The 27,369-nt window shown below is 42.0% G+C and overlaps 1 protein-coding gene across 1 annotated transcript; it reads left to right on the forward strand.

Annotated features, from left to right (window-relative positions):
• The first annotated feature begins 4,912 nt into the window (after positions 1-4,912).
• On the forward strand, positions 4,913-17,428 carry LOC131963763 (low choriolytic enzyme-like). Its single transcript, XM_059328382.1, has 8 exons — positions 4,913-4,936; positions 5,450-5,602; positions 5,762-5,805; positions 6,670-7,338; positions 7,434-7,524; positions 7,845-8,030; positions 8,157-8,309; positions 17,293-17,428. Exons 2-8 carry the CDS (start codon positions 5,511-5,513, stop codon positions 17,426-17,428), a joined length of 1,371 nt encoding a protein of 456 aa, XP_059184365.1. The 5' UTR covers positions 4,913-4,936; positions 5,450-5,510.
• Positions 17,429-27,369: the final 9,941 nt, after the last annotated feature.

Raw genomic sequence — 27,369 nt, forward strand, 5'->3', positions numbered from 1 at the left:
ATAACCAAGGTAGCAATTTAGGAATGTCCCTCCGTTTTTCCCACATCTGTTGGATTGTTTTTATACAGTAATTTGTGTCTTTTTATGCATCCATCTATGCAGGAAAACACAAAATTCAGGCAGCAGAAGACAGCTCATTTGCAGTATTTAAATTTTTCCAGCCACATGCTCAGGATATTATTCGTGTGCAGGGCTCCTCAGCTCTCTGCACCTCCTGCCTGCTTTCCTCTTGTAGTCTGTGATCGTTCTTAGTCCAGAAAACATGGGGAAGGTAGGAATTAATACTTTAACAGGGCCCTCATCATCATGTTTACATTACTAACTAATTATTAATTAAGGTTTCAGACCAGAAAGAAACAGAAGTTGACTGTTCTGCAGACTTTGGGCCACAACAACATCATGAGAGTAAGAAAATAACATTTGGACGAAGCAGAAAAGAGACGTTCATCCCTTTAGTTTTCTTTGCAAGCAGTTTGCGAGTTGAAAAGAGCATGAGTTTCCTTGGCCTTGTTGCACTTGTTTATCCATAAAATGAATATGACTGTGGCCTAATTATTGCACAGAACCAGTTTGAGCACATAAATTACAAAGACAATTTCCGATAAGTGACTCTTAACTTCTTACCATAAAAAGATTCTTCTTCTATGACTAAAGTCTCACTGACCTTCATGTGTTTCATTGTTCTGCTCTTCAGCTTAAAATGCTTCCTACATGACTAAGTGTGAATCGTCTCGAGCAGAAGATCCACCTGGACATGCAAGATCATAAAACCCTAAATTAAAATTATAGAGTTATTTATAATCAAGGTAGCAATTTAGGAATTTCCCTCTTTTTTGTTTTTCCCACATCTGTTGTTTTTATACAGTAATTTGTGCTCTTCATGGATCCATTTATGCAGGAAAACACAAAATTCAGGCAACAGGAGACAGCTCCCACATAAAAAAAAATATAATGGAATAGAGATCCATAACGCTGTATGTATGCTGTTTCACATGTTGGCATCATTTACAGTATTTAAACCTTTTAGAGGAATTTTCAGCCACATGCCCAGGATGTTTTGAGTGTGCAGGGTTCCTCGGCTCTCTGCACCCCCTGCCTGCTTTCCTCTTGTAGTCTGTGATCGTTCTTAGTCCAGAAAACATGGGAAATGTAGGAACTAAGTATTAATTAAGGTTTCAGACCAGACAGCAGTTAACTGTTCTGCAGACTTTGGGCCACAACAACATCATTTTAGTAAGAAAAAAACATTATGACGAAGCAGAAAAGAGACGTTTATCCCTTTAGTTTTCTTTGCAAGCATTTGACGAGTTGAAGAGACACGTTTCCTCGGACATGTTGCACTTGTTTATCCATAAAAGGACATCTGAATATGACTGTGGCCTAATTATTGCATGAAACCAGTTTGAGCACAGACATCACAAAGACAATATCCGGTAAGTGACTGTTAATTTATTACTATAAAAAGATTCTTCTTCTATGACTAAAGTCTCACTGACCTTCATGTGTTTCATTGTTCTGCTCTTCAGGTTAAATGCTTCCTCCATGACTAACTGTAATTAATGTCTGTGAACTGTGTTAAGCAGTATTTACACTGGGCAAGCGCCATCTGCACAATCACAAAACTCTATATTGTAATTATAGAGTTTTTAATAACCAAGGCTGTTTTTCCCCACATGTGTTGAATTGTTTTACTGGGACTGAAGTGACAGTCTCCAGAAAATTAGTAAACTGTTTATTAACAATATCTATGATATACAAATAATAGTACTATGCACAATTACTATGCTGTATGAAATAACACAACAATATACTATCAAAATAAATGCCCACTAGTCTTTTTATTTAATTTTAATTGTTTCAAACCTTTTTAAATACCACATTTTTAAGGTTTCTAGCTGAAAGAGTAAATTCGAGATGATAGAACTCTGTGAAATAACTGTGGGTCTGTCTTTTCCACATTAATGCTATTAATATACACTTCAAAAACATTATTTTTTTCAGTGTTCAGCTGTTTAGATTAGGGATGGGTGTTTGGAAGAAACCTGCCACCTCTAGCATGTATAACATTAATGATCAATTAATTGATTAATCGTTACATTTTTATACATACGTATGTATAAAATAAAATATATTTATTTATATATATACATATCTATAAAAGCAAGAAGCGTGTGTGTGTGTGTGTCTAGGGCATATCTCGCTGACCTTTAGTCAGACTGACTGACTGACTTCGTATGTGGTTTGTGCATGGCACGAAGGTGTGCATCCTCGATTTTGAAGATTTTTGAATTAATTTTTCTAAATATCATTATTTACGTAGGACGTGTTGCAGCATTGCACTGTTTCCGATCGGACGCCTTTTAGGGGAGCTCCGCCCCATTGTGTGATAGGCCTACACCTGGTCAGTGACCCAATCCACTGGATTTCCCCGCCTGACTCATCACATCTGTAAGTCTATTTAGCCTACCTATCTTTTGGAGTTTTAAAGTGCGCTACAAGGTTCAATTTTTTAATAGTATTCTAATAGTTTTCAGCGAATATCAATATTCAGGGTGTATGTGCTGGATGGTGTGGTACCTTATGAAAAGTAAGTGTTTTATAGAGTTCAGACGTTGTGGTCTGCATGTAATGTGCAAATTCTGTTATTAGCGATTAGCATGCTAAGCGGAGATTTAGCTTTATTCACTTCTTATGTTGCATTACTATGTAATTCATGGATGACATTCATGTTGCTTAGCATAATGCCCATAATCATTTCTTATGAGATACTTACATGCAATATAGTTTCTCAGCTAATTGGGTTCATGTTAATGTACTTTAAGTGCAGCATACTGCGTAATGTGCTATCTCATGATTAGCATGCTAACGAATACTTCCTACGGGCACTGCACTATAAAGAAGAGTTGCCTATGACAAAAACAGGAAACTTATGAGTGTTTATGTAACGTGCAAATAATACTACCACATGCTTGGTCTCTTTATTCAATGCCAACATTGAATAAATATTATTAATATTATTAATATTATTCCCATTCCTAGTTTAGATATTACTGCATTCAATGGACTTCATTGCAAAAGTAAACAAATGTTTTACAGTTACTCACTTTGAAAAACTTCACAGAACTGTGTCAGACTCAAACTATCACCATTCTTTGCAACTACTAGAGCAAAGAAAGCTTTTTTTATTTGATTATGTCCAAGACTGCAGTGTTTAGGTTTTTGCAGATATTTCTGCGTCCACATGTAGGCTACATATAATGACCTGAGTCAGTTTCAGTGAGATCTCAGTGAGCCGAAGTCCTGCTGCAGGATGCTGCAGCTCCATGTAGGACAATCACACACTGCAGCAGCTGCTAAGCCATTCTTAGTGTTAGATTGTTAACATTTAATAATTTGTTTTTTAGTATTTTTTTTATTCTTTGCAAGGGCTGCACACCATTTAAAAATGTATAAATAAAGACAGATTTTCAGCGATATATATGGCCATGTAGACTTTCCAGGGAGTTCAAAGGCTCTCCCTGAAATTTAAAGGTAAACTTGTAAATCTTTTTACACTATTCTTTCCTGGTCATCTTTGCAAATGTTTAATTAATCTGCACATTTATCTGGACATTATTTAAATTCCTGCAATGTTTAATTTCCCAGATAAAGTCCAATTTCTCTGCAAATGTTTTAGCCATAATCTTCAGATTTATCATAGGTTAATTATTGATGTTAAGTTTAATTTTAATGTCTCTCTATCTATCTATCTATCTATCTATCTATCTATCTATCTATCTATCTATCTATCTATCTATCTATCTATCTATCTGTCTAATGTGGTCCACAATTAGGGCAGTTTATTCATATAAACACTGGTTCTCCATGTATATATATATTTATATCTGTTTGTGTGTGTGTATATATATATATATATATTTGCTAACTTTAAAAGTGCCTCATGTATTTAAACCAAGCAGGACCTGTCCCTGTAACTCTGTCTGTCCTCATTATAGAAAGAAAGAAAGAAAGAAAGAAAGAAAGAAAAGAGGACATTGAAAATATTATTTTTGCCATTAAATTGTACCGAATAATTTCTCCAAAGTTGCCGTGATCTTATTTATAGTTCTGGTAAATGATCCGACGGAATTATCGTTTGAAGCATAAGCTGTAATTAATAAAGTATTTATGGCCTGAGAAGAAGAGAATGGAATTTAATTTCAATTTTTTTTGCAAACAACAACAATTATCTCTGCTGCTGGTATGAGGAGCGGCACACCCACAGGTGATGACGAAGCGTAGCTGCTTCCTCCTCACAAGCGTATAAATCTCAGCACCTGCAGGGAAAGAAGGCAGACTCCTCCAGGGTTCGACAGCAACTCATCAGACACAATGTGGACCTTCATCGGAGCTTTCCTGCTGCTGTCAGGTGAGAACATCGTCTTTGTACCATCTCTTCTTTGAGTGTGAAGAGTTATTGTTTTTATATCTGTGTTTCTACCTGTTTGTGTTGTATTGATGGTGATGATGTTGATTATTAACCATTTTATGTCTTTCCAGCTGGACACGGAGCGCTGGGCAACGTGAGAAGCATTTCGCATCTTGAGTGTCCTAAACGACACGCCGTGGCTCAGATCCAGAGGTGAGTTAAAGATGAAGCTAGATTTTCAATTTTCATTCTGCACATTTAACTGTTTATTATTCACGGTCATACCTTTACACCGTGTGTTCCACTGATCCTTTCATTAACTCCTTTTCAATTATATCAAAGCTCCTACAAGCCTGCTGACAAAGATCGCCAATGGGAGATCAAATGCGAGCCCATCGATGCCACCCTGAACTGCTCCTGGTCCGGTTTCCACACCCTGTACGAAGATGAACTCAGCTGCAACTGCCCGGCCAATCAGGTGATTTCTGGCGTCTACAGCTTCTTCAACGATGAACGTGGAGGCAGAAGGTTGGTGAAATATTTTGAAACACATATTCACACTTGTTGTTTATCACATGTAAATGCCAAATTGTTAATACTATACTTATTAAAACATTTTTAAAAACCTATTTATTCTCCTTGGCATTCAGTCCCAGCTAGGCAAGAATCCTTTTACTTTTTACTCTTTTATTTTCTTTTTTAAATCTATTTTTAAATTGAGTTTTTTATTATTATTTCATTGTTTTATTGTTTTTTATTTGTTACTCTATTTGTGTATGATTGTATTGTATTTTAATTACTGTACAGCACTTTGGTCAACTGAGATTGTTTTTAAATGTGCTCTACTTTGACTTGACATGACTTGACTATAAATGTGTGGACAAAACACAAACTTTTTTGTGGAAGACCAGCTTGAGACTTAAACTTACCAAGTTACCTTCATGACAGCATTCCAAGGATTAGCGAAGCTGTTGTTGATCTTGTTTGAGGTAAAGAATAAATAAATGTTATAGCTGCTGACTTGATGTGATCTTTTTTCAGCTGGAACTACCTCTGCTGCTCTGCTCCCAACCTGCAAACGTTTGAATGTGAGGAAACTCCGATGGTGAGCTACTGGAGCGAAGACTTCGACCTGCAGCTACCCACAGGACACTTCCTCACCGGCCTGCAGGCCCATCACAGGAGCGAACAGGGGTAAATATTTGTCATTTTTGTGCTTTTAAACAGTGTTTGATGTATTATCTTTTCATATTGTAAATTAAACACAATGGACCTTAACCAAGGATATAAGTTACATAAATATTTTGCACCACTACTTCTATAATTAAATTGCTTTTTTTTTGTTACTAACAGAGATCATCGCTGGAGTTTCAAATACTGTAAAGTTACAACAGAAGGTAACTATTTATTTTTATTTTACTTCATTAACCTCCAATATACACTACCGTTCAAAAGTATGTCGATTTTTGTCAAAAAGGGTCAAATTTTAAAATGCCTGAAAATGCTTAAAATGGGCCAATTATAGTCTGTTGATACATATTAGAGCATATTATGTCCAAAAATAGTCAAAAAACACCATATTATGGGATGTCCAAAAAATTACCCGCTCAAAAATAAGTCATACTAGTGCATGTCAATATTGTCAAAAATTGTCACATTTTAAAAGCCTTATTATGCTAAAAATGGGTCAATTAAAGTCTGTTGATACATGTGGTTGTATAGTTTATCCAGAAATAGCGGGGGGGGGGGGAAACCACCATGTTATGGTGTGTCCAAAAAATGGACAATGCCTAGAAATGCTAGAAATGACCCAATTATAGTTTGTTGATACATATTAGAGCATATTATGGCCAGAAATTACATAAAAACCCCATGTTATGCAATGTCCAAAAACTGAAAAAAGTAATACTAAAGCATGTTGATTTTTGTCATTAAAAGTCATAATTTAAAGTTCCTAAAAATGCTTAAAATGGTTCAATTAATATTATCAATTGTAGTCTGTTGATACATGTGGTAGTATAATTTCTTAACTTATATTTCCGATTCATTTTGTAACTAATTTCATGAATAAAACAGTTTGTTTTCATGGAAAACAACACTTTCATTTTCTGGGTGACCCCCAAACTTTTGAGCCCAAGTTTATATACTATATATCTATATATATATATATATATATATATATATATATGTAAGATTAGCATTAGTTTTTTTTCTAACATATTTTATTTGACCGTCCTTTTTTTTTGTCCATCTCTTCTTAGATTCACAGGACGTCATGTCACAGATCCTGACTATAAACCAACCAGTGGCAGACGTCTTTGAAGAAGGAGATGTTTTTGTGCCATCCTCCAGGAATGCTAGAAAATGCACTGGGTGTAAATGGCCAAAGTCCGACGAGACAGTTCCAGTGCCGTACGTCCTGAGTGACGACTACACCAGCTCTGAAAAAAACACAATCACTGCTGCAATGAAGGGCTTCCACCTGAGCACCTGTGTACGCTTCTTTCCCCGTAAGACGGAGCAAGACTACGTCAGCATCGTGAAGGAAACGGGATGTTTGTCCATGATCGGGCGCCAAACACGATCCCAAAGTCTGTCTCTGGCTGACGGATGTCTTCACCATGGCATCGTTCAGCACGAGCTCATTCACACACTTGGTTTCTGGCATGAACAGAGCAGGAGTGACAGGGACATTTTTGTCAGAATAAACTATGAAAACATTCAGAAGGACAAGGAGCGCAACTTCGAAATACAAGACACAAACAACCTGAATGTTCCATACGACTACTCCTCCGTCATGCATTACGGACGAAAGGCTTTCTCAAAAAACCAAGAAGACACCATCACTCCCGTCATGGAGGCACAGATCGGCCAGAGGAACGGAATGTCAGAAAATGACATTCTGAAGATCAACAAGCTTTACAGCTGCAGTACGTATTAAAATAAGTCAATGGGACGTTTTTGAAATAATTTAACGAGTAGATTTGCCTGTAACTCACCCAGTAATCTTACCTTTTTCTGACAGATGATTACCTCCAGAAGGATTGGGACAATGAGTTGACCAAAGACTTGAGCCGCCAGTGTCCTTTTGGCCAAGCTGTGTCTGGATTCAGAAGGTATGCATTCATGTTTCTCCAACAGGTTCTCCAACATAAAAATGGTTGTAAAAAAAGGTGCAGTTTCTGTGGATTTATGTTGTAAAACCATTGACCTAGGTTTAGGGCAAAACACTTTCTGGTAAGGCGTTCTAAAAGGAAGTTTAAACAGGAAATAAATGTATGTAAATGCTTGTAGTGAAGTAGGTGAAATTCATCAATATAGCTCGGTTTTAGGGAGAACAGGCAGGTTTTCAAAGTGCTAGAAAGGGATTAATCCCACTTACTTGGTTCAATATCCAGCAGAATCATTCTAACATGCTGATTTCTATCGACAATAGCTCCTACAATAAAGAACAACAGGATCGACGTTGGGCAGTTACATGTAAGGCGCTGGACCTCCCCAAAAAATGCCACTGGTCAGGTTACGTGAATCACCTTTGGCTCGAATTTGACTTCAAATGTGGAGGACAAGAAGTGATCACAGGGGCCAGGAGTGAATTTAACGGAGCCGTGAAGGACAGGAGGTGAGCCAGTGGTTTAATTTCCTCACAGAAAAAAAGATACGAATGATAAAACTCCAGGTGGACGAGAACAATCCAGTTGTGTTCGATGGCTGACGTGAATGAACACGTTGTCTGTGTGTGTTTCAGATGGCAGTTTTACTGCTGCGAGGTTCCTGGTGTTGCCATGTCCAACTGCAAGAAGACAAACTCGTTCAACTACTTTGAGGAAGACTTCAGCTTTAAAGCGGCCAGTGACCACTATATAACAGGAGTTTCATCCTCCTTCGATGTTCCAACACGGTCAGTAGCACATCAGCACAAACAAGCATACATCTCAAACCAATCAGCAGTGGTGGAAGAAGTACTCGAGTAAATGTACTTAGTTACTTTCCACCACTGCCAATCATTGTTTATTACAATGGAATTACATTTTTGTTAATGCCCTTAAAATATTGTTTTTTTTCTCATTACAGCGACCGCCGATGGACTTTCAATTACTGCCTGAAGAAAGATCAGTGAAGCCTCCGTGATGACAAGCTCTCTGGCCAGATGTGCCACAATAATGCCCCAAATTGGTTGCTGAAGCATCTCAGCTGTCTGAGAGAAGTCTGAGTTCAGCCTCATGCGTTTGTTTTGTTAGATTCGATGTCTACCTGCAGTTTGATTCAGTCTCCTTGCACTTTATTATAGCAGCATCTTGGCAGTGGTGGAATGTAACTAAGTATATTTACTCAAGTACTGTACTGAAGTACAATTTTGAGGTACTTGTACTTGACTTAAGTATTTCCATTTTATGTAACTTTATACTTTTACTTTACTATATTTAGAGGTAAATATTGGACTTATTACTCCACAACATTTAGCTGACAGCTTTAGTTACTAGTTACTTTTTGGGTCAAAATTTGACATGAAAAACATGATACATTTAAAGTGATGAGACATTTGTTTTTAAATGATTCCTCATAATAGTATAGTAAGGAGTTAAACGAGCCCTGTCTTTACAAAAGTAAAACGCTGCTTAAATGAATGCATTAATACAAATAATGCAATAATATATTTAGAATATATAAAACAATCTGAGTGGCTCCATTCTGCATAGCGAGTACTTTTACTTCTGATACTTTAAGTACATTTTGATGCTGATACTTTTGTACTTTTAATTCAGTAAGTTTTGAATACAGGACTTTTACTGTAGTGGAGTCATTTCCCAGTGTGGTATTAGTACTTTAACTGCAGTAACGGATCTGAATACTTTTTCCACCACTGCAGCTTGGTCACCATCAGTGGCCTGCATTTATTAAGATCAAAAGTGCAGATGTATGATAATTAAATCTGATAGAATGACTGTAATGTCTCAGAGCTGCAGTACTGCTGCTCATGTGCTGCTCATGTGAACCAAAGCAAACCATCAGTGTGTGTTGATGGGAGCGTCTCATGTTTCTCAGGATTCTCGTCTTGTTTTCTGTCTCATGTGATGTCACTCTCCTGCTGTGTTAATGGGTTTGTAACATTTTATACTACACTTTTGTTGTTTTGCAATTATTTACCGATCTAGATTAGATCATTTGGTCATTCTCTATCAGGAGATTGGACCCTAATACTTTTCATCCATTCAAAGTGTGTAAATGTATAACATTTATTTGTGGATTTTAATGCTGAATACAAAATGATGTACATAGATATCAGATTATGTGTGTTTCTCTGTACTTACTTGGAAATAAAGACAACATGAATTATAATATCTGAGTTTCTGGACTTCCTCACACTCCTATTTTCATATATTAGCTGTTAAAAGGGGCGCCCAGTTTCTCCAAGAGACAACATGTATTATCATACATGAACCTTAATGCCAGCAGGTGTTTTGGAAAATAAAAATCAACTTTTACAAAACATCTGACAACAAAAGTATAATGAGAAAGAAAATTAAGAACCACGATGGACCAACCAGAGAAACACGTGTTAAATGTTCACCTTCCTGAAGATTTATTGTGTCATAGCTCTGAGTTTTGAAGATCAGTGTGTGAGATTTCTGCCCCAATGCTGATGATCTCTAACACTGAAAAACTATTCTAAAATTTACAACACAAGCCATTTCTGGAAACAGTGTTCCAGTAACGTTGTAGAGCGCCCTACAGTTTCCGCAGGGATTCTGTTTTTAACAGAAAGTTGTTCAAATGAAACCACCGCTACACTGATTTGCAGATTACTAATCATGTAGCGCCCCCTGCAGGATTGCACAGATAAATCTTTATTTATTTATTATTCCCAGGTGTGACTGCAGAATCAGCAGTAGGGGGGCGGGCTCTCTGATGTCTTCAGGACTGTCGAGTTAGCCTCTCAGCTGTTTTCAGGAACGATAAGGCTTCCACCATGCCTCTACTCTATGTCCTCTCAGTTAAATCGGGACAACAAATCCATGCAAACATGCAAATATGTAATGCTTTAAGAAAGGATATGGCTTATATCAGCCTATCAATGTTCAGCTTGGATCCATGCAACTTGTGCCCACAAGCTCTGCACAAAACCTGGGTGTCATTACTGATGACCAACTGACCTTCAAGGTTCATGTGGCCTCAATTGCCCGATCATGTCGATTCGCCCTGTACAATATCAGGAAGATCAGACCCTATCTGACCGAGCAATCCACACAACTCCTGGTTCAGGCCCTTGTCTTATCGCGTTTAGACTACTGTAACTCTCTGCTGGCAGGTCTTCCTGCTGCACCACCAAGCCTCTGCAGATGATCCAGGACACGGCTGCACGTCTGGTCTTCAACCAGCCCAGGAGACACATGTCACTCCACTCCTCATCACTCTGCACTGGCTCCTGGTGGCAGCAGCAGCATCAAATTTAAAGCCTTGTCTCTTGCCTACAAAATAGCAACAGGCACAGCCCCTTCTTATCTAAACTTCTTTGTTCAGGTCCACAAACCCTCCCATCCACTACGCTCCTCGAGTGAAAGACGTCTGGCTCCTCCACCACTGAATACCTCTACGTCTCCAACCAGACTCTTCTCCTCTGTAGAGCCCCGGTGGTGGAACCAACTTCTTTCTTGACTTCATCCTTGCTTGTGTTGTATTAACTCATTTTTTACGTCGCTTTGGATAAAAGCGTCTGCTAAATGACATTGTAGAATTGTAGCTTCTTGTAACCAGATGCCAATCCAATCAGCTACTTAGACGGATATCCACCGAGCCAATTGTCCAGTTGAGCCAAACCACCAGGTAACCGATCACCAATGATCAAGCCATTAAATTAATCTGGTAGCGTCTACGTGCATATTTGACCAGCCAGTCAGCGATTATCCACCATAAAATAAAGGTGATGATTGATCTTCACTAAATAAATGATTCTGAAATATTGGAACAGGTCACAGCCAAGAAATATAAATCACAGTACAACAAACAAGATGAGAAGACATCAGAAACAACAGTGCTCCTACAAGAAGACAGAATTTCTAGAGTCACGAACCTGAGAGACGAAACTATCAGGGGAAATGGAGAAAGGGGAGGGGTGATGGTTGGAGGAGGGGAGAGAAAGAAATACATCAAAGAGGGGGTAATGAAGCTTGTCGAATCCTGAAGAGCCACATAAGAAAACAGAGATGTCGTGATTGTGGTGGTGTTGCTGAGAGAGAAAGAGAGAGAGAGAGGGAGAGGGAGAGAGATGAATTATGATGAAGTTGTGGGTGATGAAGGGAGAGTAGAAAAGAGAAATAAATGAGCAAGGCAGCAGGTGGATGGTATTACTTTGCTATTGTTAAAGATACTCCCTCTCCTTTTTTTGTTGCCCTATTATCTCCATCTCTTTCTCTCTCTTCCCCCTCTCCCTCTCTCTCTCTCTCCTTCTCTCTCTGTGTCCTGTGAAGCGAAACCTGGCCCTAAATGGGAACAGAGGTAGCAGTGATCACGCTGCTATTCTCCAGCAGGGCCCCTTCTTCAGCTCATTAAGCCCACAGCAGAGCTCTACTTACCTACCTGGGATATAGCAGGATTTGGAGAAAGAGAGGGATGAGGAGGGTGAGGAGGGGAGATGCAGTGGGCTTTCAGGGTGGGGGGTGGGGGGTATTGAAAAAAAAACAGATTCAGTGGATGAGGGAGATTACACTCCTCAGTGGAAGAAGGGCTCTGTGGTTTGAACAGTGTAGTGACTCAAACAAGCCTCTCCTTCTGATCCTTTAAACTTACAGTGCATGCTTGTAGCCATAAATAGCTCCCAGAGGTAACTCTTGATGGAGACAGACACCTGAATCTGTGTTTGTAACGTTCTGTGTCTGCTTTGCATGTTTTAATTGATGTGATAATCCAGCACAATGTCTTATTTAATGCATATTGTGTGCTTCTGTGTTACCATGTTGTATTAACTTCCTAACAGTGTAGTATAAGTATATCTTGTAAGTTTTTTTGTCACTAAGATCAGTATTCTGTATTCCAATTGAATTGCTGCAATCAAGGAGGCAAAGATTATCCAGCAGAAATGTCAACTTTGATTAACTTTGACCTGCAAAATTTCCACCACTGACCTAGAGTCTAGACAGAGCCGTCCTTTGTGGGAGAATCCAACGGTTCAGTGAAGGTAAAAAGAACAGAGTGAGGCTCATTCCAATCACAACAGCCAGCAATGGGACATAAAACAATGAGACACAGCTCAACATTAGGGCTGTTTCCACTACCGCCCATTACACAGAATGAGGCGGGTCTCACTCGCTGAAACGCCCCTAATTTGAATACGAGCTGTCCGGAGCGTAAAGTCGCTGCTCAGTTTTCTGAGGTAAGAAAGATACACTTTGTTTCTGTTTTTTTGCTGGCCAAAACTAACATCCCAGTTAATGCTCCAATTAATGCTAACATGAATTAGCAGCGGCTTCTCTCAGTCGGGTTGCCGGTGTAGAGAGGCGTGTAGTCAGTGTCATCAGATCCCTCGCGCTCCGCCACAGTCCAATTATGGTCTGCTCCGCGTATTGGAAACAGGATGGCGACGCAAGATGGCGACGAGTATAACGCTGAATTGAGGCTTCCAACGGGCAGTCCACAAACCAATGGGTGACGTCACGGTGACTACATCCATTATTTATATACAGTCTATGGGAGACACACTGAGCAGACTTTTGAGAGGGTGTAGCCTGAGACTTTCCTGGTGGCCACTTTTTCTTCACTTTTTCTCTTCCTGTGTAAGTGGGGCCACAGGTCAGGCCACTCCTCCAGTCTGCAGAGTGCTGGAGGAGTGTCAGGAGAAAGAACACCTGAATCCAGTCACAATTACTGCTGAAGCTAAATAGAGGAGCTGATGCCTCAGTTTTCTCTCTCTCCTCCACAGCCACCACCTTTGGTTTTGTTTTGTTTGTTAGTTACGTTCAGCTTATACACCTGCATTTCATCACATCGCATACATGCACACACCTCACCACTGATATACTGATTAACATAATTAAGTTTCTTTGTGTTGTTTTCGTTTAAACAAAAAAACATTATTTAACTATAAATTGAAAAGAAAGGAAAAGTGAGATAGTGATTGGAGTTTTTACTACTTTACTGCTATATTTGACTCCACATTAACATGTCTTGTCATGACATATATTATTACCAGTAGCAGCTCAAAACCAGATAATTTACTGCGTTTTATAAAGCCAGGAAATAATATTGAGCAGAATTAAGATCAGATTTTTTGTCCAGCCCTCCACAGCCTTTCCAGTATCTCATGTGGCCCCTTGGGAAAATTAATTGCCCAACGCTGCTTCACAGTACACAAAATACCCTCTTCCTTGGCTATAAATGTAGATCAATTTGTATAAAGGCACCTACAAACATACATTCCCTGGATAAATGGCAATTCATTTTTATAAAAACAATATCATGATTATATTATATACATAGAAGCATGTCATAAGGTGCTAAATACTGCACGAAATTACGTTTCAACATCTGTAACAAGAAAGACAAACAAAGAAAAAAGTAAAGAACAAAACAAAAGACAAAAAAAGGAAAAAGTGGTCAAGAGAAAGCAGGCAGCAGAAGAGAAAGAGAAGGAATGAGAGAGCTGGGCTTTGAAGCAAGACAACGGCAAAGTGAGAGGGAAAGATTACTCCCCTGTAATGCTGTGCTCAATGAGGGAGAACCCGATGAGAATAAATTTAAGTCCTGGAGATGAGGGCTTTACACGCTGAAACATTCTCCAAATCACTTCACATCACTCAGACCTACCCTTAGACATGAGCCCTAATCTGCACAAGACAGCTTCCTTTCTCTGCTCTTCCTCCTCCACTCCTTCACTCATTCCCCCCCTCGTCTTATTCTCTGTCTCCTTCGAACTTTCAGATTTTAGACCTTCAGCTGAGGCACTTACTGATGGAGGGCAGTTTGATTTTTGATGGACAGCAGCTGGTGTAGTGAGTGCAGCGCAGCATCAGAGGTCCATAACGTCTTAATTGACAAGTCCACAGGTCCCAAATAACTGCTAACATCCAGTGTGATGCAGAAAAATATATTCCTGACATGTAGAGCTGCTGGAAGTCCAACCAACAGAGGACTTTCACCAGGAGAACAGGGGTTCATGTCCCACGTGGAAACAAAAGGAAACAACTTTTTATATAACTTCCATTTTTTCCGTAACTTTCGAAGTTCACGTTGTCCTCCTAACTCCTTCTCTTTCTCATTTCCATCATGTATTTCCTGTTTAAACTGTCTTTTAGAGTCTAACCAGGAAGGTTTCTGCCCTAAACCTAGCTCAGTGGTTTTGTAGCCTAAATCCACAGAAACTGCAGCTTTTTTACAGCAGTGAACCGTACGTGTCTGTATAATGACGTGTGTGTCTGTTTTTAGAATGCTACCACTGTACCGTGAGCCGCCAAACGCTCATAGGAGTCTATGGGTGATGCTGACAAACAGTCAAGTCAAGTCAATTTTAGTTATTTAGCCCAGAATCACAAATAACAGATTTGCCTCACACAGCTTTAGAGACTGTACATGGCGCAGCTGTGGCTCAGTTGGTAGATCATTCGTCCAGTCAATGGAAGGTTGGTGGTTGGATCCCCGACCATGGCAGCTACATGTCATAGTATCCTTGAGCAAGATACTGAACCGTAAATTGCTCCCGATGCTGCGTTCATCGGTGTGTGAATGAATTCCCAATGGTGGCAGGTGGCACCAGTGTGCCTTGGTAGCCTCGGCCACCAGTATGAATGTGTGTGTGAATGGGCGTAGTGTGTAGTGTAAAGAGCTTTGGATAAAAGCACTCCATTTACCACACCCTCTGCCCTTAGACCCTTAGATCGGCCAGGGGAAACTCCCAAAAACATTTTAACAGGGAAAAAATACGAAAAAATCATTGGGCGTTATTTATGGTTGACATACTTTCAGCGTGTATTGAGTTAATGTCCTGGTAATGCACCCCAGCAGCACCTCCGGGCCTGAAAAGTGAAAAAGTCAATGCAGAAGTGCCTTCAACTTGCATCCTTTCTCCTGTCCAGAAGAGGGCGACTCAACTGGCTGCAAAAAGAAGTCAAATTATAGAGAAGTCATTAGAAAATGACTCTACTTCTGACTTGGTTTTCTGACATCAGTAAACATTCTCATAATGAGTTTCGGGTCTCAGCAATTAGTTTCTAGTCTCAATACAGCATTATGGTCATTTAGTGACTGACAATTTGCTACCATGCAGTGGTGGACAAAGTATTCAGATCCTTTACTGCAATAATAAAGTACTAATACCACACTGTGGTCCTGCATTAAATACTTACTGAAGTAAAAGTACAAAAGTATCAAAATGTACTTAAAGTATCAAAAGTAAAAGTACTCGTTCGGCAGATTGTTGAAAATATTTCTAAAAAGGTTATTAGATTAGATTATTTGTATGGATGTATTTATGTGAGCAGCATTTTAATTTTGTAAAGATAGGGCTCATTTATACTGTTATGAGGTTTAATTAAAAAAATGTCTAAACATGTGTCATGTTTGTCATGTTAAATCTCGACCTGAAAAGTAACTAAAGCTGTCAGATAAATGTAACAGAGTAGAAGTATAAAGTTACTTAGTTACCATGGCCAAATGCGGGTGGACTTTTATTGTGAAGCAGTCACAGAAAACACAATGTATCCGTAACCACGGTAACCACAGACATTATCGAATTAAAAAAAAAATTGTAATTTTCAGCAGTTTGTGTCACTGCATCAGTTCTAGATCCATCAAGCAGTAACGCAGAGCCGGCCCGTGGCATAGGCCGTATAGGCAAATGCTAAGGGCGCCGTCCATCCGGGGGCGCCACGCCAGCGCCACAAATGGGAAAGGAAAAAAAAGTGTAACTTTCACTATTTTTTATAACTAGTTGGTACTATTATTTCTTAATACAAAAATAATCCCACGTTAATTTAAATGCAAAGCAAAGCCTATTTAATAGAAATAATATAATATGTTTGTAATGTTACAACATTATGTCGCCCCACCCAAACCCCCCTCCCGCGGTGCGCCCCCTCCCTTCCCTACATGCTGATGAGCACGTGCCCTCCATGATTGTTTTTGGACGTCACCATATGAAAACATCAACACAAGATGTGAAAACGGCCCAAACTGTCCTGTGCCCAGAGAAGAAAAAAAGACAAGAAGAGGAGGAGAAACGAGACAAAGACAGAGGTAACGTTACATGAAACAATTTGTCTGTTACAGAACGTGATAGTAACCTGGCTTTTAACATTAAGCTACATGATTCGCTAATTGCTAATCAATAAATAGCTAGCGTTAACTGTTTTAACATCAGTGGAGGGGGCTAAGTTGTTATGGAAAATAATAATGTAGGTAATTACAGTACTCCCACCTTACATTCCTCTGGGACATTTGTAAATATAAGATCTTTTAAGCAGTTGTTTACATTTCTTTGCATTTTTATTGCCTTCTGGTTAGCTAACGTTTACCCACTTTTCCACCCCTTTATATATTATAGTTGTAAGCCTAGTTGTTAAAGTGCACATCATTAATGTTAATAAAGCAATATCACATGAGAGGGAATGCTGTTTTGAATATCAGCACTGCTGTGATTCGGTCAAAGATAACCATAACATAACATTCTCATATGATATACTGCTACTTTGCATTCTGATATTCAGCATTTCACTGTGATGATGACAATAAATTGAATCTAATCTAATTTGCATATCAGTCAACATCATACATATATCTGGTTTTTCATTTATATTATATGATATAATTTCATTTTATTTCATTTTATTCCTGGAATCATATGTTTTTATTATTAGACTGTAATACTCAATGGTGTCACATACCCCTCTCTTTAGATGCCTTGTTGAAGTTTCTGAATCCCCTCTGGGCCATCTACCACATCTACTGCTGCTGCCTCCACCTCAGCAACACAACCCACCAGTGATGCAGCAGCATCAAGTGGTCCTCCCATTGCCTCCACCTCAGCAGTAAGATCTCCTTTTTTGTAATATAGTTGTTAAAGTCATTACTGGTTTCTTTAATATCTTGCAGTGCCTTATTTATGTGGAATTTCTATTTTGTTTTATGCAACTTGTTGACACGTTTTATTTGTATTTGTTTTTTGTGTGTTTAGTTAGATCTTGTACTTTATGTAGGCTATTTATGAATGTACTGTATGTAAAAATGATTGTATTTCATATATTCATTTTTAATTTTTTGTATTTATTTATTTATTTATAATTTTGTATCTTGTTAACTATTCTGATTGTGAATTTGCTTTCTTTAAGTAAAAAAAAAGGTCAAAGACAAAGCTCTTCGGTTTCTTGTGAGTATATACGCTACACTGGCGATGCAAGAGGGGCGCCACCTAAAATCTTGCCTTGGGCGCCAGATTGGTTACTGCCGGGCCTGCAGTAACGACTTTAATTTGGAGGATTACAACATGTTTAGATGACTAATAACACCTTAACAATACACGTCAATGAATAAATAATGTTGGCATTGAAAGTTGCAGAATGTTTTGCAGAAGTTTCATCTCTCTGTCTGGCAGTGAGGTGAGATATTAATCCACTGCTGCGTCTTCCATATTTATCTGACCTTGCATTCCTTTGTGTTCTGTTCTCTATTTTATTTTGTCTCCTGCAGCAACTGTTTGGCAGCAATACAACAAGCTTCATAGAAAAAAACTGTTCACCTAAATTACAAGCAGACACTTTGCAACAGTGTTCATGATGCTCAGAGTCCCAGAATCCTGAGAAAGTCAAGCGGAACTTGTCCTTCCAGAAACAATGTCCCACTTAATAATAATGTGGGACCTTTTGTGTGAAGCTGCAGTGAAACTACAGCACTTTCTCTCAGATAAATAGTCTGGTCAGGCTTCATTTGTGAGCGCTGCACCGGAGGTCGAGAGCCCCAGTAAATGTGAAGTCTGCCACCCTCGACTGAGCTTTAAAAGCTAGGTCAAAGGTAGAACAAAGATCTAATAACAGAGGAAAGGTACTGTAGGTCAAGAAAGGAAGAAAGATTCTAGGTTCACTAACATTGTTTCTGATCTTAAAACTTCTTCTCTTTGATTCAGACTTCAGTAGAAGGTGAAACTATGCAGAGTCCACTGGGTCAAAGTGTCCAGCAGCCTGGAAATGAGGAATAAAAGGTTTTAACAGTGGTTAATATCAAATGATGCATCACTTTTTGGACTTTTTGGAGACTCATTCTACTGAAAAGATATCTTCATCTGGATTTTGTATTTCTTCTTGTTTCAAGTGTGAATACTTTTTGATATTCTTCTTGCCATTTTTGAATACTTTTGATTCTGCCCTTTATAAACCACATACAAAATGTTAATTATAGCCATGTTTGGTATCCATTTTTTGAGCACAACTTCACCATGATCTTCCCTTAAACCTGAACACCGAACCCTTGAAATCTGAAATAAAATGACATTATTTACTACAATTAAAAACCCAAATATGCTCAATGAACTGTTTTGGACCTGAAAAATGTAAACATAGGTTGCAAATATGAACATATAAAGGTAAAATGCAAATATAACACAACTATAAACAAGAAATTCCCACAAAAACATGTATATTTACAGGAATAGTGTTAGCTGATTCCACCACTTTTACAGTTTGTAAAATGATGAAAAGATGACAGAAATGTCAGTATATATATATATATATATATATATATATATATATATATAACTCCATCTATATAACTATGATGATATAATTGTTTGTCTTTTGCCGATGTGATCAGCTGGTGCCAGCTCCGTGTCTCTCCAATATTGTCATCTCCTTTAAGCAGGGTCAAGGAAATATATATATATTTTTTTTTTTATTTTTTTTTTTTCTTGTACTAGCAAATTATAGCTATCATATCTTTGGTTTTACATGACAGAGGAGCATCAAACAAAAAACTGGAATAAGTTTCTTTGTAAGTCTGTAATTTTGAGTGAAGTCAACAGCAGTGCTCCATGTGACCTCATTTTTGTTATGGTGCTTTGAAAATGTCAATTCATTGTTATTCTATTGATGTTTCTTTCTATTTTTGCTGCTGTCACACTGTAAATTTCATAGTTGTGGGACTAATAAAGGAATATCTTATCTTATCATTCATCTTATCAGCCATCAAACTAATAATCCTCTCTGCCATCATTCACCCACAGCACTTAAAACCTTTTAGAGCTGGTTTGACCCGGTTGAGTCTCTGAGACAACTGCTGTCTCATGTCTCAACACATGCCAGATTTACTGCCCTTCTGACCGCGCTCTTTGGTTCGGACACGGCCTTGGTGTTTGTTCGGCACGTCGGCTGATAAGCATGCAACACGTGCTGCTGCTGCACAAGGACACACTGCACAAACATGTAGAACAGACAGTAACATACAGGCTGACAAGGCCACGTTCACACAGAATATTAAATAAGTAATATTGTAATCTGGAAAGCCTTTTGTTTACTCGCAGCACTGTACTGAGGCCATAACACACCACATGCACGCATTTGTTCTGAGGTCGGCACCTGTGGCCAGCTGTCTCTGTCTGCAGCACACAGACTCAGAGCCGACTTGTTTTGTCGAGAAGTCCTGGCTGCTGAATTCCAAACATTCTCCAAACAGATGATTGGCTCCCACAGGGAGGATCCGTGGTGGGAAAGGAACAAAAAGGTTATTGGTTAGAAAAAAAAGAAGAGGAGGGATTGATTGATTAGATGCCACAAAGGAAATGGAGAAAGAAAGAGACAAATCGAGATTAGTTTGAAATCTCATTGGAAAATGATGAAAGGAGAAAAGAGAGATTTAGAAAGAGGAGGAAGAGAGAGAGTAATGAAGGGTTTCAGGTCAAAGACTTTCACATCCCCCACAGAGAGAGACAGACAGAAAACAAAGAGTTTAGAGTGATAAAGGGAAAGTCTACAGTAATGAAAGCTTCCAGGTTATGTGAACGTTCATATAGTGAGAACAAGCTATTGAAATAAGAAGGTCACAGGTCCTCCGGTCCAAAGCTCACACTTTATAGAGAGACCAGACTAAAGACAGCGCCGCTCCCTTGACCTTGGCTGCGGAATGTGCGGCCCCCTGCTTTGTATTCAGGGTCAGACGCCGTTCCTGAGGGTCTCTGTGAAGCGAGCAGGTCTGGGTCAAAGATCACAACACAACCCAGAGACAACAGAGAAGAATCTGTGTTCTCCCCCGCGACTCCACATGTCCCGCCCCGGGGGACAGACGGCAAGGTGTACCCGGAGACAAAAGAGACGACATATTCTCTTTGCTTGTTTTGTAAGCGAGAGTCTTTATTCAGAAGAGCTCTGCTGCTGGCTGTCCTTTTTGTTTCTCTGTGTCTTCTGCCTTTCACCTGCTGCTTTCTCTCTCTCATCGTTATCTGAGAGATGTTGTGTCTCCTAGCGATGGTTTGGTCCTGGTATTTAGAAAAACATTCTACTTGCTGCAAATAGAGACCACAAAAACAGCAATACAGGCAGCAAAATACGACTCATATTTACGTCTTAGACTTTCCTCTGTCACCATCTTGCAGGTTCCTGCCCTAAACCTAGCTCAGTGGTTTTGTAAGCTATATCCACAGAAACCGCAGCTTTTTTACAGCAGTGAATCGTACGTGTTTGTATAATTACGTGTGTACTATTTTTAGAATGCTCCGCTCTGTACCATGAGCTGCCAAACACTCATAGGAGTCTATGGGTGGTGCTGACAAACGTGCCTCGTATGAGAGACATTTAAAAGTTCAACCATGGCAGAAGATACATCTTTTGTGAAAGGGATAGTTATGGATTTTTTTCTGGAGGAGGGTTGAATGAGGCACTCATCCAAAGTCAGTGCATTACCTTCAGTGGATGTAATGCTGTGGATGGAGTAGCAAAAAAGTATTTCAGCCACCCAAAAAAATCAATATCGTTCTACAAACATTCCCTTCGCCAAAGGTCCCTATTTGAGAAGTCTTATTTTTTTCTCCAACACTTACACGATATCACCCGAAATGCGATAGTTTCAGGTTGATTTTCTACTAAAATATAAACAGAGTCCTCTGAAAGCCTTTTTGACCAGAGCTGGTTCCTGACCGGTGCTCTTGTGGCTCGCAGTTGGTTCAACTTGTGAACCAGCTCCTGAACCTGTTTGCTTTTCCACAGGCTCTAGAGCCACGTCATTACATCACTGCTAACATCTGGATATGTCTCCGCCCCTCTCGGCAGCTAACCTTAGCATACAAGCAATTGCCCGCTAACGTTAGCACGCAATCGATTGCCCGCTAACTCGCCCGTATCAATCACATTGCAGCTAAACAAATCAAATGAATGAATGATACTTGTTTTAGTTGGTCTCTCTCAACAGCACCAAGTATGTCTTAGTCTTGCTAGCCCGCTAATGTAAGCAGCGGGTTAGGGTTAGGTGACGCTAGCAATCGCCGGCTAACATTGGCACGCTGTCAATTGCCCACTAACGTTAGCACACTAGCTCTCTAACAGCACCAAGTTGGCCTTGGTATATAGCACATGCTACATCACTCTGTGCTATGGATGATTTACCATCTTGCCATCAGTGAAATCTTATTTTACATGTTTTCTAGAGTGTAGTCTAAAGATGAGGTGTTTGTAACTATAGTAATATACCAATGATAGAGATTTTGTGGATTGTGCTACAAAACTATCAACCTCTGTAGCACCAATGCTATAAGCAAAAACAGTTAATGTAGAGCCCTGTAATGTATATGTTAAACATAATGTCCCAACAGGCCATTATGAACCTATTTTAATCTTTGTAGCATTTTGTGAATCGGCAGCCTACCTCGCGGAGGTATTACTACGAAAACAGCGCTGGTCCACTCCATGGCTGCTGAAGGTCCTGGAAGCTTGTTGGGCATAGCAACAGTAACTAAGGGGGCCGAGCTTTTGCAGGTCAACTGGGCAGCAGCCGGGAACCAACTCTGGTCCAAAAAGGGTATAACTGTCCAGCTGCCAAAAGCCAGGTGATAGTGTTGATCTGAGTCACTTCAGTTCTCACTAGTTTACAGAAATGAAGCTTGATGAGCAGCAGAGAGTGCTGTCCACCCTGCCTCCCCCCTTGTCTCTGTCACAACCCCCGGTTGTGACCTGTCTGTGGCATGCATTACTGCTGGGGGGCGTGGTCTCGGCAGCTCCAGCCTTCACACCTGCAACGCATCTCATCAGTCCTGCACTCCGGTTCCTCATTCCACAATCAACACTCCTATAAAGGACCAGACCAGCCTTCCAGTCCCCGCCGGATCGTCGAATCAGTTTGTATGAGACTCACCAGCAACCTAGAAGTAACTCTGTTTTTGTGCCTGTTTTCTAAACCTTGTTTTCTCTGCCTCGCCTCAGACCATCTTGCCTCAGCCTGCACCCAGTCCAGCCCACCAGCCAGCCGAGAGCTCTGGATCCGAACCCGCTCCTGAATTCCCAGCACCTCCACCTCAACCTGTTTTTCTCTGTGAACCATTTAAATAAACCACCCATATCTCTCTGATCTCTGGTCTGCGTTTGAGTTCTGGTCACCGGTCCTGACAGAACGATCCGGCCAGTATGGACTCAGCAGACCTAGAGCCCGTCCGTCACGCCGTCTCCACTCAAGGCGTCATACTGGACCAGCACAGCGCCGCGCTACAAGAGATAAGGGTAGGACTTCGTGACCTGTCGATCCGCATGGCGAATCTCCAGGGCGCACTGCAAGACCCCCCTCCAGTACCAGCCACAGCGGTACCTACCACAGCTAACCCCGGCAGAGAGCCGTGGGTCTCCCCGCCGGAGAGGTACGATGGGAATCTGGGACAATGTAAGACATTCCTCATGCAGTGTGGTCTTGTCTTTGATCTCCAGCCCCTTACATACGCTACTGAGAAGGCTAAAATCGCTTACCTGATTGGGCTGCTGCGGGGAGCGGCGCTGGACTGGGCTTCGGTGCACTGGAGGAAGCAGGATCAGTTCACCACCACTTATGCCGCTTTTACTACAGAGATGTCGAAAGTGTTCGACCACCCAGTCCAAGGTAAAGACGCTTCCATGAGGCTTTTCTCTCTCCGCCAAGGGTTTCGGAGTGTGGCCGAATATGCCATCGAGTTCCGGACCCTGGCAGCAGAGAGTGGGTGGAATGGACCGTCCCTGCAGGCTGTTTTTGTTAACGGACTATCCGAACAATTAAAGGATGAGCTTGTATCCTACCCTGAGTCCGAGGATTTGGATGAATTGATATCGTTAACTATCCCGATGGACAATCGTAGCCGTGAACGGCGAAGGGAGAAGCGGCGGACTTCGGGTTGTGACGTCACGCCTCGTCGGAGGGAGCATTCCCCAGCTCCGGTAGGCTCTCGCCCTGCTGCCAGTATTATTCCGCCACAGAGACCTGGGCCGCGAGAGGAATATTCTGAGGGCGAACCCATGCAGCTGGGACGGAACCAGCTCAGCGCGGAGGAACGGGAACGTAGGAGAGCCAATAACACCTGCCTCTACTGCGGAGGACCTGGCCATTACCTCGCCACCTGTCCCAGCAGACCGTTAAACCGGAGGGCTCGCTAGCCAGGGGAAGCATCCTAGCGAGCCGGGCTAACGTACCTTTGTCTTCCCGACCCCGAACCCAGTTACATGCCACCATCAGCTGGAAAGACCAGAAGCTAGAACTCCTAGCGCTCATTGATTCAGGAGCCGACGAGAGTTTTTTGGACACTATGTTGGTTAAACAGCTGGGGCTGCCCACTGAGCTTCTGGAAGAGCCTCTGGAAGCTAACACCCTCGACGGGAGACTACTGGCTCGAGTCACCACCCGCACCTGCCCCGTCCAGCTCCAGCTGTCAGGTAACCATTTTGAGCACATTTCTTTTTATGTTATCAACTCTCCGTTCATACCTCTGGTTTTGGGGCATTCCTGGCTAACCCAGCATAACCCAAACATTGATTTGACTACAGCTAAAATATGTAACTGGAGCCCCGCCTGTCTTGCCAGTTGTTTGCGATCTGCTCTGCCTTCCTCTGTATCCCACCAGAAACCCGAACCAGTTCCATCAGACCTGTCACTAATCCCAGCTGAGTATCATGGGATTTCGGAGGTATTTTGCAAACAGCAGGCACTCTCTCTACCCCCGCACAGACCCTACGACTGCGCAATCAACCTGCTACCTGGGTCCACATATCCCCGTAGCCGTCTTTATAACATCTCCAGGCCAGAACGGGCGGCTATGGAGGAATACATCAACAGCTCGCTGGCGGCTGGGATCATCCGTCCTTCCTCTTCACCTCTGGGAGCCGGTTTTTTCTTTGTGGGCAAGAAAGACGGGACACTCAGGCCATGCATCGACTTCAGAGGTTTGAACGAGATAACAGTGAAAAATAAGTATCCACTCCCTCTCATGAACTCAGCTTTTGAATCCCTCCAGGGAGCAACAGTATTCTCCAAGTTAGACCTGAGAAATGCATACCATCTAGTCCGGATCCGTGAGGGGGATGAATGGAAAACTGCCTTTAACACTCCCCTGGGGCATTTTGAGTACCTAGTCATGCCTTTTGGCCTCACCAACGCACCTGCAGTATTTCAATGTTTGGTAAACGATGTGTTGAGAGATATGCTGGGCAGATTTGTGTTTGTCTACCTTGATGACATTCTGATTTTCTCTCAAAATCAAGCAGAGCACATCCAGCATGTCCGCCAGGTCCTCCAGCGGCTGCTGGAGAATCGCTTATTCGTCAAAGCAGAGAAGTGTGAGTTCCACGCCTCCACTGTAACCTTTCTCGGCCACATCATTGCCAAGGGCCAGGTGAGGATGGACCCCGAGAAGGTGAGAGCTGTCTTGGACTGGCCCAAGCCAGAGAGTAGGAAGCAGCTTCAGAGGTTTTTGGGTTTTGCTAATTTCTACAGAAGATTCATTAGAAATTACAGCCGCATTGCTGCACCCTTAACCGCACTTACCTCACCTGCTAGATCGTTTCTATGGACTTCTGAGGCTGAAGGAGAAGGTTCACCTCAGCCCCTATCCTCACTCAGCCCGATTCATCCCGGCAGTTTGTGGTAGAGGTAGACGCCTCGGACATAGGAGTCGGTGCCGTCCTGTCTCAGCGGTCTCCTGAGGATAACAAACTTCACCCCTGTGCCTTCTTGTCCCACCGCTTATCTCCCACAGAGAGGAACTACGATGTCGGGAACCGGGAGCTGCTGGCGGTCAAACTGGCACTCGAAGAGTGGCGTCACTGGCTGGAGGGTGCAGAGCAGCCGTTCGTGGTTTGGACCGACCATAAGAACCTAGAATACATCCACGCAGCAAAACGCCTGAACCCTCGTCAAGCCAGGTGGGCTCTATTCTTTGGTCGTTTTAATTTTGCCCTAACTTATAGACCCGGATCTAGAAACGTGAAGCCTGATGCTCTGTCTCGGCTGTTTGAGAGAGAGGAGACAGCCGCAGAGCCTGACACCATCGTACCCAGAGCCTGTATTATTGGAGCAGCCACCTGGGAGATTGAGAAGGAGGTGAGGACTGCTCTGCAACACCAGCCGGACCCAGGTAATGGCCCCCCGGGCTGTCTGTTTGTACCTCTCTCCGTCAGACCATCCGTGTTACAGTGGGGCCATTCCTCCAAACTCTCGTGCCATCCAGGTGTTACCCGCACTCTGGCGTTCCTGCGCAGGCGGTTCTGGTGGCCAGACATGAGGAATGATGTTCAGACCTTCATTTCAGCCTGTCCCATCTGTGCCCAGAATAAGCGCTCCAACAGACCTCCTCCTGGGTTCCTACAGCCGCTACCCATACCACGTCGTCCTTGGTCTCATCTGTCTCTGGATTTTGTCTCCGGACTGCCACCCTCTAGAGGTATGACTGTTGTACTCACTGTTGTGGACCGCTTTAGTAAGTTTGCTCGATACCTGCCTCTGCCTAAACTGCCCACAGCCAAGGAAACAGCTGAGCTCCTGGTGTCGGTGGTATTCACCGTTCATGGACTGCCTTTGGACATTGTCTCAGACAGAGGTCCACAATTCACCTCGGCCGTTTGGAGGTCTTTCTGCCGTGCCATCGGCGCCACCGTAAGCCTGACCTCAGGATTCCACCCTCAGGCTAACGGTCAAGCAGAAAGGGCAAACCAGAAGCTGGAGTCCACCCTGCGCTGTTTGGCATCCTCCAACCCCGCTTCCTGGTCATCTCAACTCCCATGGGTGGAGTATGCCCACAACACCCTGCCTACATCAGCCACAGGTCTGTCACCATTCCAATGTGTTTATGGTTTTCAACCTCCACTGTTTCCTACTCAGGAGAGGGAACTGGCAGTTCCATCTGTCCAGGCCTACATCCGGAGGTGTCATCGGACCTGGCACAGAGCCCGAGCTGCCCTGCTGAGAACCTCAGCCCAGTATCAACGCCATGCAAACCGTCATCGCACCCCTGCCCCCACCTATTCCGTTGGGGACAAGGTATGGCTATCTACTAAGGATCTTCCTTTGAAAGCTGTCAATAAGAAACTGTCACCCAAATACATTGGCCCCTTTGTCATAGAGAAGGTTATCACTCCTGTGACTGTCCGTCTCCAGCTGCCCCACACTCTCAGGGTCCATCCAGCCTTTCATGTTTCCCAACTCAAACCTGTACATATCAGTCCTCTGCTCCCTCCTCCCCCGGCCCCTCCACCCGCCCGGCTCATTGACGGCCAGTCGGCATTCACGGTGCGCCAGATTTTGGACTCCCGCCGCCGGGGTCGTGGCCTACAGTACCTGATTGACTGGGAGGGTTATGGACCTGAAGAGCGGAGCTGGGTTCCCAAGCGGCAGATTTTGGATGCTGCTCTCATCCGGGCCTTTCACCGCGACCACCCTGAGAAGCCTGGAGGACCGCCTAGGGGCGCTCGTGGAGGAGGGGGGTACTGTCACAACCCCCGGTTGTGACCTGTCTGTGGCATGCATTACTGCTGGGGGGCGTGGTCTCGGCA

Source organism: Centropristis striata, chromosome 3 (assembly GCF_030273125.1).
Source record: "Centropristis striata isolate RG_2023a ecotype Rhode Island chromosome 3, C.striata_1.0, whole genome shotgun sequence".
NCBI classification, from domain to species: domain Eukaryota; kingdom Metazoa; phylum Chordata; class Actinopteri; order Perciformes; family Serranidae; genus Centropristis; species Centropristis striata.

Bases quoted from the DNA above. Each gene is read 5' to 3' on its own strand.
- LOC131963763 (XM_059328382.1), top strand. From the start codon at position 5,511: ATGGTGAGCTACTGGAGCGAAGACTTCGACCTGCAGCTACCCACAGGA. The intron at 5,603-5,761 runs GTAAATATTTGT...TGTTACTAACAG, and splicing joins CATCACAGGAGCGAACAGGG to AGATCATCGCTGGAGTTTCA. The intron at 7,525-7,844 runs GTATGCATTCAT...TATCGACAATAG, and splicing joins GCTGTGTCTGGATTCAGAAG to CTCCTACAATAAAGAACAAC.